Here is a 12,867-nt window from a genome sequence, read left to right on the forward strand (position 1 = left end):
CTCGATCCCAGGACCCTGGGATCATGACCTGAGCCGAAGGCAGACGCTTAACTGACTGAGCCACCCAGGTGCCCCATGATTCACGTTTTAAGCCACTAAGTTTTGAGGAGATTTGTTATATATTAATAAGTAACTTGTACAAAAGCAAAGATCAGAAACAGTAGGTGCTCCTGTGGGACTTGGGATGAACAAGGTAGTCCTGGTCGGGGGGAGGAGAGAAAGGCATGCTACAGGAGCAGGATGGACTAAGGAACCTGTGAAAACCATTTTCTGCATTTTGTCATTTCATCCAGGATTCACCCTAAAAAGTTATTACAGATGATCTCTGAAATGTGGGATCAGGAGAATGCTAGTGACCTTCATTCAGAGGACAGATTATAGGGAGGGTGTTCCTATAGACAAGTGATTAAGCTCTATATTCAAGATCAGGTTCTGGAAGGACAGTAGTTGTTCTTCCATCAATAAACTTCTTTTGAGGTGAGTTCTAGGTCAGGCCCTGGGATAACTGCTGAGTGAAATAGGCAAGGATAAGTGAGATACAGACCCTGCCTTCAGTAAGTTTGAAATATGAGATTGGCAAAAAAACAAAAACAAAAAACCCAGTGACAATATCATGACAATGTGATAAAGCAGGACAAACTCAGGCAGTAGGAAGGACAGAGGCCATTAGGCAGTAACTTTTGAGTGTTGAAGGATAAATATAATTTGGCTTCTCTCTGGGTGGACGGGGAGGGACAAGGGAGTAGGTGACGGTCTTGGAAGAAGAGCCTTCCGGACACCAGGGAGGCATGTTCAAAGACTTAGAAGATTAGAAGGTTAGAGGTTCAAGAAACTAAGTAGTTTTGAATGACTAGACTAAGCTCCTGTGGGGTCTGGTATCTCCTGGGAGAATTTGGATTGTATCTTGAAAGCACTGAGGAACAAATAGGGTTTAATTCAAGGACGTGACTTATTTAGATCTGCATTGGGAAGGATTCACCTTGCTGCAGAGGGAGGATGGACAGCAGCCAAGGAGGCCATCGTACAGGCAAGAGGGGGAGTCCTAATGAAGTAATGGCACAGGGCAAGCAGAGAAGGGGCCGGGGTTGAGGATGTCAAGAAGGCAGAAGCAGTGGAGTTTATTATCAGTTGGATAGAAGATAAGAGATAAATCAACAACTCCCAGTTTTCTGTAAGTTAAGAGATACCTTACACTTTAACATGGTCATAAGCTCTAGGCAGCGTTTTGCGTATCAGTTTTTTCTTTTTTTTTAAGATTTTATTTATTTATTTATTTATTAGAGAGCGAGCGAGAGAGAAACAGCATGAGAGAGGAGAGGGTCAGAGGGAGAAGCAGGCTCCCCGCTGAGCCGGGAGCCCGATGTGGGACTCGATTCCAGGACCCTGGGATCATGACCTGAGCCGAAGGCAGTCGCTTAACCGACTGAGCCACCCAGGCGCCCGCCTATCAGTTTTTTCTTATAGCACTTTTGGAGAAGTATTTAACTGGACTAATATGTTAATAAGTATACTTTTTAAATGAATTTAAACTGGTATTTACCATTGTCTTCCAGGAAAGGGTGGGATCCTTTGGTTAAGTTTCCTGAACAAAGAAAAAGTAATTACTAGTAAGGCAAGAAATGTGGGAGTGGTCTTGTGGGTTCTTGCAACTAGACAGGCCCATAAAAGCTGGAGAAGGAATTAGAAACCCAACAGAAAAACTGCATCCACCTATTCGATCAACGTTTACTGAATTCTTATTTTGGACAAGGCCCTGTGCTAGTAGGTGGAAATATGAAGGTAAATGACACAGATCCTGCTCGTGAGTTTACAATCTAACTTATTTTGTTTTTTTTAAAGATTTTATTTGACAGAGAGAGACACAGTGAGAGAGGGAACACAAGCATGGGGAGTGGGGGAGGGAGAAGCAGGCTTCCTGCTGAGCAGGGTGCCCGACGTGGGGCTTGATCCCAGGACCCTGGGATCACGACCTGAGCCGAAGGCAGACGCCCAACCACTGAGCCACCCAGGCGCCCCGATCTAACTTGCTTATTGTCTCTACTCTGCTGTACTGAGACCTGAAATGCCATTTGCAATTCTGCTCTCAACCCTAAGAAAGTGGCACATAGTACAGTGTAGCTGTCCAGCTGCCGGAGTGACTGTATTCAACTTTTCTGGGAAGGCTTTGGCAACAGGCAGCAAAAGCCAGAAATATGTTCCCACCAACCTCCATCTGCCTCTGGGAATTTATCTTGAGGGAATATCTGAAATAGGGATAAGGATTTATGTACAGGGACATTCATTACTGTTCTAATGAAACAGAGGACACAACCTAAGCTTCTAACAATGAGGAAAAGGTAAAATAATTGATGGTGCATCCCTATGATGGACTATCAGGTAGTAATTAGAAATGGTATTAAAAAAAAAAAAAAAAACAGCATGGGAGATAGACCGGGGGGCAGCGGGAGCAGGCTACCGATCTCTACAGAATGTGTTCAAATACACATGATTTAGTTTTTTATGCCCTCTGTATTTTTCAAATTTTTTACAAATGAACATGTTACAGGATTTCTATAGCCAGAACTTGTTTTTTTCCTTCCTTCCTTTTAGAGACCTAATGGCAGAAGAGAAAACTAGAAAGACAACCAAAATGACCGAGATTTTGGGAATTCTATTGCATAAGGATTGACCCAAATTAACTGAAATCCCGCATTTTATGTGGCAAGGGTTAAGTGAAATGTTAATATTAGTTGCAATGTATTAAGTGACTTCTGATTGCCAAACGCCAAATAGAGGTAAGTAAATGATGTAACTGAGATACCAACTAAGATTTGGTTTCAAAATACAAGCAAATTAAAGAAGGGCAACGAGCAACTCACAGACAAATCCTGCACAGGATTTACACCACGTTCAGGGAATGGACATGGTATTATGTTTGGTCTCGGCTGCTGAGAACATGCACAGGTTATATTCCATTTTTCCTTGCTCCACAGCGTCTGGATATATATTCTCCCCTGGACAATCTGTTTGACGTCCACACTATATAGTCCTCGTTGATTGCCGGAAACGATGATGTCTTATGATTTGCATTATGTATCTTCCTTTTCTGGCCCTCCTGTTTACCTTAACAGGAAGCATTTGTTTTTGCACCAGTCAAGGGTTGCAGGATAAACATCTGTTAGTGCCCCAGCCAGTAAGACTTCCAGAGCTTCTGCATGTCAACGCTATGTGCACAACGCCCCTCCCCCGATCCCCCTCACTCGCGTTGCCATCCTAATCCTAGGTATCTCAGGCTGCACACTCCAGAGCGTTTAATTGCATCCCGCTTTTTCCTCCAGACTTTCCCCCTCACCCCCACCCAGATTAACGGGCACGGCGAAGGCGGGGCGGCCTGACCTTCGGTCATCTTCGGCCGCGGAATCGCCGCGTGACCTTGGGCAAGTCCCCGCTTCCCCTTCCGCCAAACCGCGTGGCTGGATAGCCGAGTCTCCCCTCCGGCCACCGCTCAGCCGAGCCGGGAGACCGGGCGCCCGCACCCCTTTCTCCCCCGACTTCCTCCGCGCGCGCTCCACCTTCCCCACCCCTACGCTCCTGGCGTTGCGGCCGCCTCCATTCGCACGGCCCCTTCATTCCAGACGCTCGTTTACGCCGCGCGGACTGGGAGGGTGCGATTCCCGGATGCGGCCTGCGCTGCAAGCGCGCGGCCGTCCCGCAGGCCCTCGCGGCTTTACGCCGCTGACGCAGCGCGCCCAAGATGGCGGCGCGGTTGTCGTCGGGGGTGGCGGCGGCAGAGGGGGCGGCGGCCGTGGCGGCGGCGGCGACGGCAGCCGTGACGGCGGCGGCGGCGCGGGGCCTGGGCCGGGGGGAATGAGGCAGCCGTGGCGGGCCAGCGGCCGAGCCGTGTAGCGGAGAAGCGGCTCCCCCTCCCTGCTTCCCTTGGCCGAGCCGGGGACGCGCGCGCGCGCCGCCGTCCGGAGCGGGCTCCCCATCCTCCACTCTCGCGACCCGCACCGCACCCCCACCTGGGCCCGGAGGATGATGAAGCTCAAGTCGAACCAGACTCGCACCTATGACGGCGACGGCTACAAGAAGCGGGCCGCGTGCCTGTGTTTCCGCAGTGAGAGCGAGGAGGAGGTGAGGCTCCGGCCGGGCGGGCCGGGGGTCACCGGAATTTGCGGCCGCCTCCGGCCGAGGCGCGGGGGGCGCGGCCGCTGGGGGAGGGTGTGCCGGGGCCGCGGGCAGGGCCGCTCCTCTCGGCCCGAATGAAGTTCCGACGGAATTTCTTGAGCCAAACAAGAGGAGGAAGGAAGAAGGACGGTGGGCGGAGGGGAAGTGGGTCCGAGCGTGGCCACACGGCACGGGAGTCAGGCCCAAGGAGCTTCAGAGCCGGCCGCCTGTCATAGGAGACAGTGGCCGCGGAGAGAAGGCGGTGGGTGGGGAAGTGTGTGTGGCTTTCGGGCCAGGCCTCCAGCTTTAGGATCCAGGAAGGGCAGCTCCGCACTTGTCAACCCACACATGTGTGCAGAGGCCGCCGTGCACGAGGCGCAGGCCGGCCCTTTGTGCCAGAGAAATAGTCCACTTCACTGGCAGGTTTGGGGGTTGCCGAGGGATTATGTGTGTCTGTGAGCCTAAGGGGGGTTGGTTAGGAAGATTTAGGGCGTTGTACAAACGCCAAAGCCAATTTATTTTACAATGCGCTGGGTAGCCTTCTGGAGTAGCTGAGAAGAAAGGACATTTGATAAGATAATCTTTATGACCTGAAAATATTTCATTTTAATTGGGAAGGCCAAAAGCAATGTTTAAGATCTTGCCCTGACATTGCCCTATAGTAAGGCGTTTAGGATTAAATTTGCTAGCAAAATAGAAATGCTTAGAATCAGTTTCTTTTTGCATGGGGTACTTAAAAAAAAAAAAAAAAATCTCAGCTTCCCAAAGCCTTTTCTGTGGTGATAAAGGGAATTTAGAGAAGGCAAACGTTTTTGTAAATCCACAAAGAATAGCTGCTTTGGAAATTCATAAGATGCCTGTGGGAAAGCGTTTCTTCCTGTGCATGGTGGTAAAATGGCAGTTAAACTGGAAACAATGAAGGACAGTGAAATTCAATATTCTATATTCTGGCATTCAGCAGTGGGCTATCGTGGCAGGGCTGCAAGTACAGTGCATTCTGTTGAAATGGGGGGAGAGGAACTTGACCCGTTAGTTATGAAAAGAAGCTGTGATGAAAGAGACAGATGGGTTGCCAAGAGTTGCTGTCCAGAGATATTTAGGAGGAAGTGGGACTTTAAATTATTGCCTGAAAAAAATTAGCAAAGCAGTAATTGTGCTATTGAGGGACTGTGTGTGTGTGTGTGTGTGTGTGTGTGTGTGTGTTCCCTTTCAGCAAAACAGAAGGAAAGGGAATTTGGAAATGTATACTTTGTGTCCTATCATATATTGTAAAAGTCCCCAAAACAGATGTAATAAACGGGGCCATGGAGTGAATTATGTAGTTTTGGAATACATACTTGAGTAAAGTAAAATTGTCGGTGGTGTTTACTGCTCCCGAGGCTTTGTTCTCTTCATTATCATATCATATTATGGGAAATCAGATGGGATCACAGTCTGTTTTAACTGGAGGGCAAATTAATTAGCATAATAACATGTCTTACTACAGTACTGTGGTTAAGTCTGTGAGCACCCCAATTATAAGTAGAAGGGTGTATAATTTAGTTGTATGAATGATGCAAGACTTTATTCGTTAAAAAAATCATACTAGAAATTGAGAACATGTGAGTATTTTGGATAAATTGGAAAGTCTTCATAGATCATAAGCAAACTAAGACTTGATTTTCCGTTTTCTGTTACTTTTATTATGTACTGACATTAACAGCCTTAATGTTAAAACATTTGACTGTGGAGTTTCCTCTGCTGAATTTCTTTTTGAACATTGGCTAATGAGCAGAAGATTCATGCAAATTTTTAATTACAGATTCAGTGGATGTTACAGCTAAAGCCCAGAAAGAACAAGAAAATTAATGAAATGCACCCATTTTAGACTTGTTCAGTTCAATTAAACAAGTATGTGTTAAGAGCCTACTATGGGTGTAGCACTCTATAATGTGGGATTTAAAGGTAAACATCCCTCCCTGACCAAAAAAGTTGAGTACTTTTCAATGGGATCCCTTAATTGGGAGGGATTTTGGACCACAAAATAATCTCTAGGGTGCCGTTCAACTCTCAGATTACATAATTGTGTTAGAAGGGAAGTAATTTGTTAGTTCCGGGAGAACTTTTATGTTCTCAATAGAAGTGCCAGAAACTGGAAGTATTAGCTGCCACACATTGTGGGAATGTGAAATTTAAACTCAATAGGACATTCAACCCAATTTTATTTTTTAATGGGAACCAATGACTTTAATCAAGATAGAATAGTTTACAGAATATTATTAGCATGAATATAATAGTAATGTAAGTATAAGGGGACCCTAGTTAATAAATTTGATTTACCAGTGTCAGGAAACATACATACAATGTAAAGAGAAAGAGATGGAAAATATTAGCAGATAATAGACAGAATCAAACCTTGTAACATTCTGTTTTTTTCAGCCCCAGAAGATTTTATTTATATGCCAGCAGTGATAGCTGAAACACTGATCCAGGTTAGGATGTATGAACATATTCAGCAAGATTATGGAGCCAGTTTATTGAGATACTGTTAGAAAGGAGACATATGTAGGGAGCTTAAAGTCTAGAGGAAAAGACAGAAGAACAGGCCCAACAGCATGAAGAGAATGCATTTCCTTTACTTCAGACCTCGGGCTGCTTTTCCTGTTAATAAACAAGAATCAATAGGAAAATGGGGGGGGTGGTGCCTGGGTGGCTCAGTCGTTAAGCGTCTGCCTTTGGCCTAGGTCATGATCCCAGGGTCCTGGGATCAATCCTCGCATCAGGCTCCATGCTCCAGGCTCCACGGGGAGCATGCTTCTCCCTCTCCCACTCCCCCTGCTTGTGTTCCCTCTCGCTGTGTCTCTTTCTGTCAAATAAATAAATAAATAATCTTTAAAAAAAAAAAAAAGGAAAATTCCCCCCACTTCAAAGTTTTACTGATTGTTATTGACATTTTGATAAATTAAAACCTTTAAGTTTGGGGCATTCATGATAACTAACGTATTTATTACAGTACTTTGAACTGACTGTTAATAGTAGGTAGTCTCTTACCCAACCTCCACTTAAACCAACTTGGTACACTGAATGCTGTTGTTACTCTGGGAGCTACTGGGTTTCATATACCCCCCAACCATGAGGCCTCCCGACCAATTGCGCACTTACAAAGAATCAGTTTTCTTTATTCCTATATTTGTTTATGTTCATCATACTTGTAATTATGCAGTGTAATTAAATATGATGTAAGCCCATGAAATTTGAGTTCAAAATGAATGGTTTTGTGAGAAGTATTCTAAATGCTTTGGAATGACTCAATAATTCAAGTCATTAAAAGAAATTACTGCTCGGGGGGCCTGGGTGGCTCAGTCGTTAAGTGTCTGCCTTCGGCTCAGGTCATGATCCCAGGGTCCTGGGATCGAGCCCCACATCGGGCTCCCTGCTCAGCAGGAAGCCTGCTTCTCCCTCTCCCACTCCCCCTGCTTGTGTTCCCTCTCTAGCTGTTTCTCTCTCTCTCTGTCAAATAAATAAAATAATCTTTAAAAGAAATTACTGCTCAATTATATGGATAAGCAAAAGATGAAGAGGGAGTCTTAAAAGTTTAGAAAGACTCTGCACATAGATAAAGTGTTCTCAGGTTTTTGTTTTTCTTTATAGAAACCTGAACTGGAGGGACGCCTGGGTGGCTCAGTCGGTTAAGTGTTCGGCTCTTGGTTTAGGCTCAGGTCATGATCCAGGGTTTGTGGGATTGAACCCTGCATTGGGCTCCACATTTGGCAGGGAGTCTGCTGGAGGTTCTCTCCCCCTCCCTCTCTCCGTTCCCCTCCTCCTGCTTGCACATGTGCACGCATGTGCTTTCTCTCTCTCTCTCAAATGAATAATTTTTTAAAAACAAACAAAAAAACCCTGAACTGGAAAACATAGGTCATGCATGATGGGTGTGGTATATGAAAGACAACTCAGCATTCAACAATAGACCTATACTCAAGACAAGATCTTGGACCTACAAACAAGGATTAGCAAATAAATATACATTTGTATTTTTAATCTGCTCTATCTTCCAATTAACATTTTATCATAAACAGTACAGAAGACTGAAACTGGTTTCTTGAGTAAGATTGGGTAATATGACACTTACCTTTGTCATATTATTCAACTTTGGCTCTCTGGATGCACTTCCATTTGAGATTTTTCCCTCTTTTCTCTTTTTTGGAGCCTCTGTGATGGGACAGGAAGTGAAGTATACTAGAGGTGGGCTTGCTTGTACTCTTCTACCCTCCCCAGAGTGGAGTGGGGGAGTGTAACAGGCGTTTTAGATGGTTGAAATGTCTAGCAGTGTGAAATACTCTTTTAGAAAGACCAGTGACATAGGTTGTATACCAGATGATGTCGCAGTGCTTAGTGCTTCGGAATTAAAGCTGTGCCTAGGATCTGTTTTTACTCAAGGTAAAAAATGAGTACTGATAGGATTGTCTCAGATTTCCCTGTGTATTAGAACTACTTTTAAAAAGAAAGGACAAAAGTGTCCTTAAGGGTCTTAGGTTGGTTTGTTGAGCTTTTCCATCTCTTCGCAAGGGACTGCTGCTTCTCATTTTCTCAGCTCCTTGAGCTCACGGGGTTGGGTGGGGAGATGATTGACATTGAAGATCCTCAGTGGGCAACGACTCTGGTGGCCTGAGTGTTTGTCAGTAAAAATGTCCCAGAGGAGCAGGTGGAAGGACGTCACTGCAGACCGCACCTTCCCCTGGGCTCTAGAGAGGGGAGTAAAAGCACAGGTGGCAATCCCAGAGGCCATAACCATGACGAAGAGCTTCCAGTAGATCCCAGGCTGGTTGGAGAGTCTTTTCGTAACATAACTTGGTCATTGTCCAGTATTACATTGCTCTAAGATCATGGTGGGTGCATTGATCCAGTCACTTCTCTCAGTCTTTCCTTCTCGGGGTGTGTGGTTTCCCTTGTGCCTACCTAATAATACTGGTTAGTCAGTTAGACATTTCTTATATTATCTCCTTTTCTGGCTACATCCTGAGATGTGAATTCTGGTCTGAAATCAAACTGCAGTCTCCTTCTTTTTAAAAGATTTTTTATTTACTTATTTGACAAAGAGAGACACAGCAAGAGAGGGAACACAAGCAGGGGGAGTGGGAGAGGAAGAAGCAGGCTTCCCACTGAGCGAGGAGCCCGACGTGGGGCCCAATCCCAGGACCCTGGGATCATGACCTGAGCCGAAGGCAGAGGCTTAACGATTGAACCACCCAGGCGCCCCTGCAGTCTCCTTCTTTTCCATTCTTTGCCCTGACCTTTTTTTTTTTTTGCTCTTGAGTGATTCTCATGTCTCAGTAAATAATGGTATTGCATATCTACTTTGTGTGAAGCAATCTCTATTTTTCTTCATAGCCTAGTACAAAAAGGAAGAGCCCTAGTTCAAGAATACATTAGTTTATTCATTTTTTGAGAGCCCTATTATGGACTAGTCTCTGTACAAGATCCTGGGAATACACAGGTAAATAAATCTGTGGTCCTTCATAAAGTCAAGCTGTCTGCCTGCTGTGTATCTGTGTCCATCCCTTCCTGCCCGCCCAGCAGCCTCACTCCTGTGAGTGTCCGGTCTTTCCTGCTTCTTTGCCTTTCCTTCTCTACTTTATCGTTCCCAGGGCAAACAGGCTAAAGTATTTCCCATCTTAAAAGAAATGCTCCCTTGCCCCATGTTCCCTCCAGCTACTATCCCATTTCTCTCTTCCCCTTCACAGAAAAATATTTCTGTACTTGCTGTTTCCATTTTCCCTCTTCCAGTTTCTCTTGAACTCATTCCATTCGGGCACTCTTCTGTGATTCTGCTGGAGCCAGTCTTCAAGATAACAAGTTAACAAATCCAGTGGCCAGTCCTGAATCCTTGTTACCTCATCATTCCTTACATTCCTTTCTTTACCTTGCTTCTAGGACATCTTTCTAGTTCTTCCCTTTCTTTCTGGTTGTTCCTTCTTAGTATTGTGTTCCTCCTCATTTTCCTGAATTCTTTCATTGCCGTGCGCAAGGACACAATCTTTGAACTACTCCCTCACCCCAACACACGCTCACACACATGATCTCATTTGGTCCCCTCTTTAAATACCATATTTATACTGATTACTTTCAACTGTCTATTTTTAGCCCTAATTTCTCTCCTGAAATCAAGACTTGAATATACTGCAATCTACTCAGTGTTTCCATTTGGATATCAGATAGGCATCTCAAACTTAAAATACCCAAACTGAATTCTTTTTTTTTTTTTTTTAAAGATTTTATTTGTTTGACAGAGAGAGACACAGCGAGAGAGGCAACACAAGCAGGGGGAGTGGGAGAGGGAGAAGCAGGCTTCCTGCTGAGCAGGGAGCCCGATGTGGGGCTCGATCCCAGGACCCTGGGACCATGACCTGAGCCGAAGGCAGACGCTTAACGACTGAGCCACCTAGGCGCCCCCCCAAACTGAATTCTTGATTCCATCCACCAAAAAGCAAACAGCAACAGAAACCTGCTTCTCCTACAGTTGAGCCTTTCAGTAAAGGAAATCTCTATGCTACCAGTTGCTCAGGTTAGAAACCTTGGAGCCATCCTTGACTTCTCCTTTCTCATACCCACAATAATCTGACAGCAGATCCTGCCTAACCTCACTTCAACCTCTACTGTGTTCTTCTAGCCTAACCCATTATTACCTCTTGCCTGGACTACTGCTGAATCTTCCTAACTGGTCTTCCTAACTGCTTCTAACCCTCGCTCCTCTAGTCTTGTCTACCACACAGCTGCTGGAGTGATTCTTCCAACATAGATGTCAGATCATGTCACTTCTCTGCTCCAGTGGTATTCTGTCTCAGTGAATCTAACATCTTAATCATGACCCCCTAGGCTCTGGATGTTTGGGTCCCTGCCATGGCTCTGACCTCATCTCTTACTACTCTCCCTCTTACTCATCCCTCTCTTCCAGCCTCACTGGCCTCTGTGCTGTTTCTCCCCCATATTATCTGCATGCCTTGCTCCCTTACTTTAGGTCTTTTAAGGCTTAGTTTTCACTTCATCAGACAGCTCTTTAATGATCATGCTATAGAAAATAACACCAGTACATTGTCCCTGTGTCTCCTGGGCTTCTTTCTGGGCAGCACATATCACCACCAAGACCATGTTATGTACTTATTTGTTTCTGTTCCTCTCACTAGAATGCAGCTAGTTTATGAGGATAGAAATTTTTGTCTGTTTTATGCACTCCTGTATCCTTGGTGCTTAGAACATAGTATATGCTCAATGCTGTTTGTTGACTGTGTGAATGAATGAATGAACACTTTGTCCCTGCTTTTAAGAAGCTTACAGTCTAGTAGAGGAATTGAAAATACCCAAAATATACTGAATGCTAGTGTCTACCAATAATGTGTTGATAAAAATGTTTCAGGGAAGTGTTCTAGCTCTTATTTCCAGTGTCTTAGTGACAGGGTGTCTGATAATGTTGAGTATCAGCCCAATGGGAGTGTATGTGTAATTGGTTGTAAATCTTTTCTGAATCTCAATGGATCTTCCCATGATAGGGCACTTAGGATTTCTTTCAGATGTTGAACTTGTGAGTCTGTGCCATCTTGCAGGATTGGTGTTGGGTAGTTGATATAATGTACTGATTCTCAACCCTAGTGATGTAGTACCTGAGGAAAAAGGATTTTCATTTTGCTGATAGCCTGGAACCTTTTATTAGTAAGTAAATAAATATGTCAACAAACTGCAATCAAGTAGTAGATACTGTTTTAATGACTTGTTGATAGTGGTTCATAGCCAACAATGTATATCAAATCTGGATTCCAAAGTTTAGTTAGTAGTAATCAGTTGCAAATGAAGGTTGATAGGGATGGTCATAAAATTTTTCTGTCATCATCATTTTGTACTTTATCTAGGTCAAAGTGAAAGAGACATGATGTAAGGTTTGTGAGTGCCGAGTCTTGAAGCATTTGATTTATGGTGGTTAAGGTATGAAGCAGAACGAAAGAACCTTCATAGGCAAAGAAGATAATATGCGGATAAAAGAAGAATAAGGAATTGAATTTAGAAATAAAGTCCCCAAACTTTAAAATTTAGTAATAAAACATATGCAGTCAAAGTCAACTTGCTGAGTAACATCCTCTCTATACCCAAGAAGACTTCCTTAAATCCAGTTTGAGAATTTCTGTCCTAAAGTGACATGGAAGCGCTCAAGAATGCCCACAGCCTTTTTCCCAGTCTTCTTGAAACCCTTGCTGCCTAGCTTACTAATAAGCCTTTGAGTAAGGAAAAATGTTCGTAGTTGTTTTTTTTTTCTTTTAAAGATTTTATTTATTTCGAGAGAGACGGTGTGTGAGCACAGACAGGGAGAGGGGCAGAGGCAGAGGGAGAGAGAGAATCTCAAGCAGGCTCCATGCTGCATGAGGAACCCTACTCGGGGCTCAATCCCACAACCCTGAGATCATGACCTGAGCCGAAATCAAGAGTCAGATGCTTAGCTGATTGAGCCACCCAGACGCCCCGAAAAATGTTCATTCTTAGAGTCGTTTGTTCGTTTACTCATTTGTTGTACAAACTTTTACTGAGTGCCTGCTTCTAGGCCAGACACTGTTCTTGGAATGCAGTGGTGAAACAAGGCAGAATGGAAGCTCTTGCTCTTGTGAAACTTCTGATAACAGATGCAGGGAGACAGTAAATGAGCAAAACTATTAGTGAACTTGATGATTTTAGGCAGTGGTGGTGGTGCTGGGCCGG

General features: G+C 44.6%; 1 protein-coding gene and 1 long non-coding RNA gene across 3 annotated transcripts in view; one reads left to right on the forward strand and one right to left on the reverse strand.

Annotated features, from left to right (window-relative positions):
* The window catches only part of LOC116635678, a 4,051-nt gene extending 690 nt beyond the window's left edge, over nt 1-3,361 (reverse strand). The window contains exons 1-2 of the long non-coding RNA XR_004300200.1: nt 2,859-3,361; nt 1,541-1,582 (exon numbers count right to left, since the gene is read on the reverse strand). This is a non-coding gene — a long non-coding RNA (uncharacterized LOC116635678). The remainder of the gene's footprint in view (nt 1-1,540; nt 1,583-2,858) is intronic.
* A 361-nt stretch (nt 3,362-3,722) lies between these two features.
* NUDT3 (nudix hydrolase 3) overlaps nt 3,723-12,867 on the forward strand; it is a 119,349-nt gene continuing 110,204 nt past the window's right edge. The window contains exon 1 of one of the 2 annotated variants that reach the window (XM_032409991.1): nt 3,723-4,113. In XM_032409991.1, the coding sequence (XP_032265882.1) occupies nt 4,015-4,113 (99 nt within the window). In that variant the 5' untranslated portion in view covers nt 3,723-4,014. Of the gene's footprint in view, nt 4,114-4,293; nt 4,570-12,867 lie in introns of those variants that run through there. The other variant, XM_032409992.1, reaches the window with a different exon arrangement.

Source organism: Phoca vitulina, unplaced genomic scaffold (assembly GCF_004348235.1).
Source record: "Phoca vitulina isolate PV1807 unplaced genomic scaffold, GSC_HSeal_1.0 scaffold11, whole genome shotgun sequence".
NCBI classification, from domain to species: domain Eukaryota; kingdom Metazoa; phylum Chordata; class Mammalia; order Carnivora; family Phocidae; genus Phoca; species Phoca vitulina.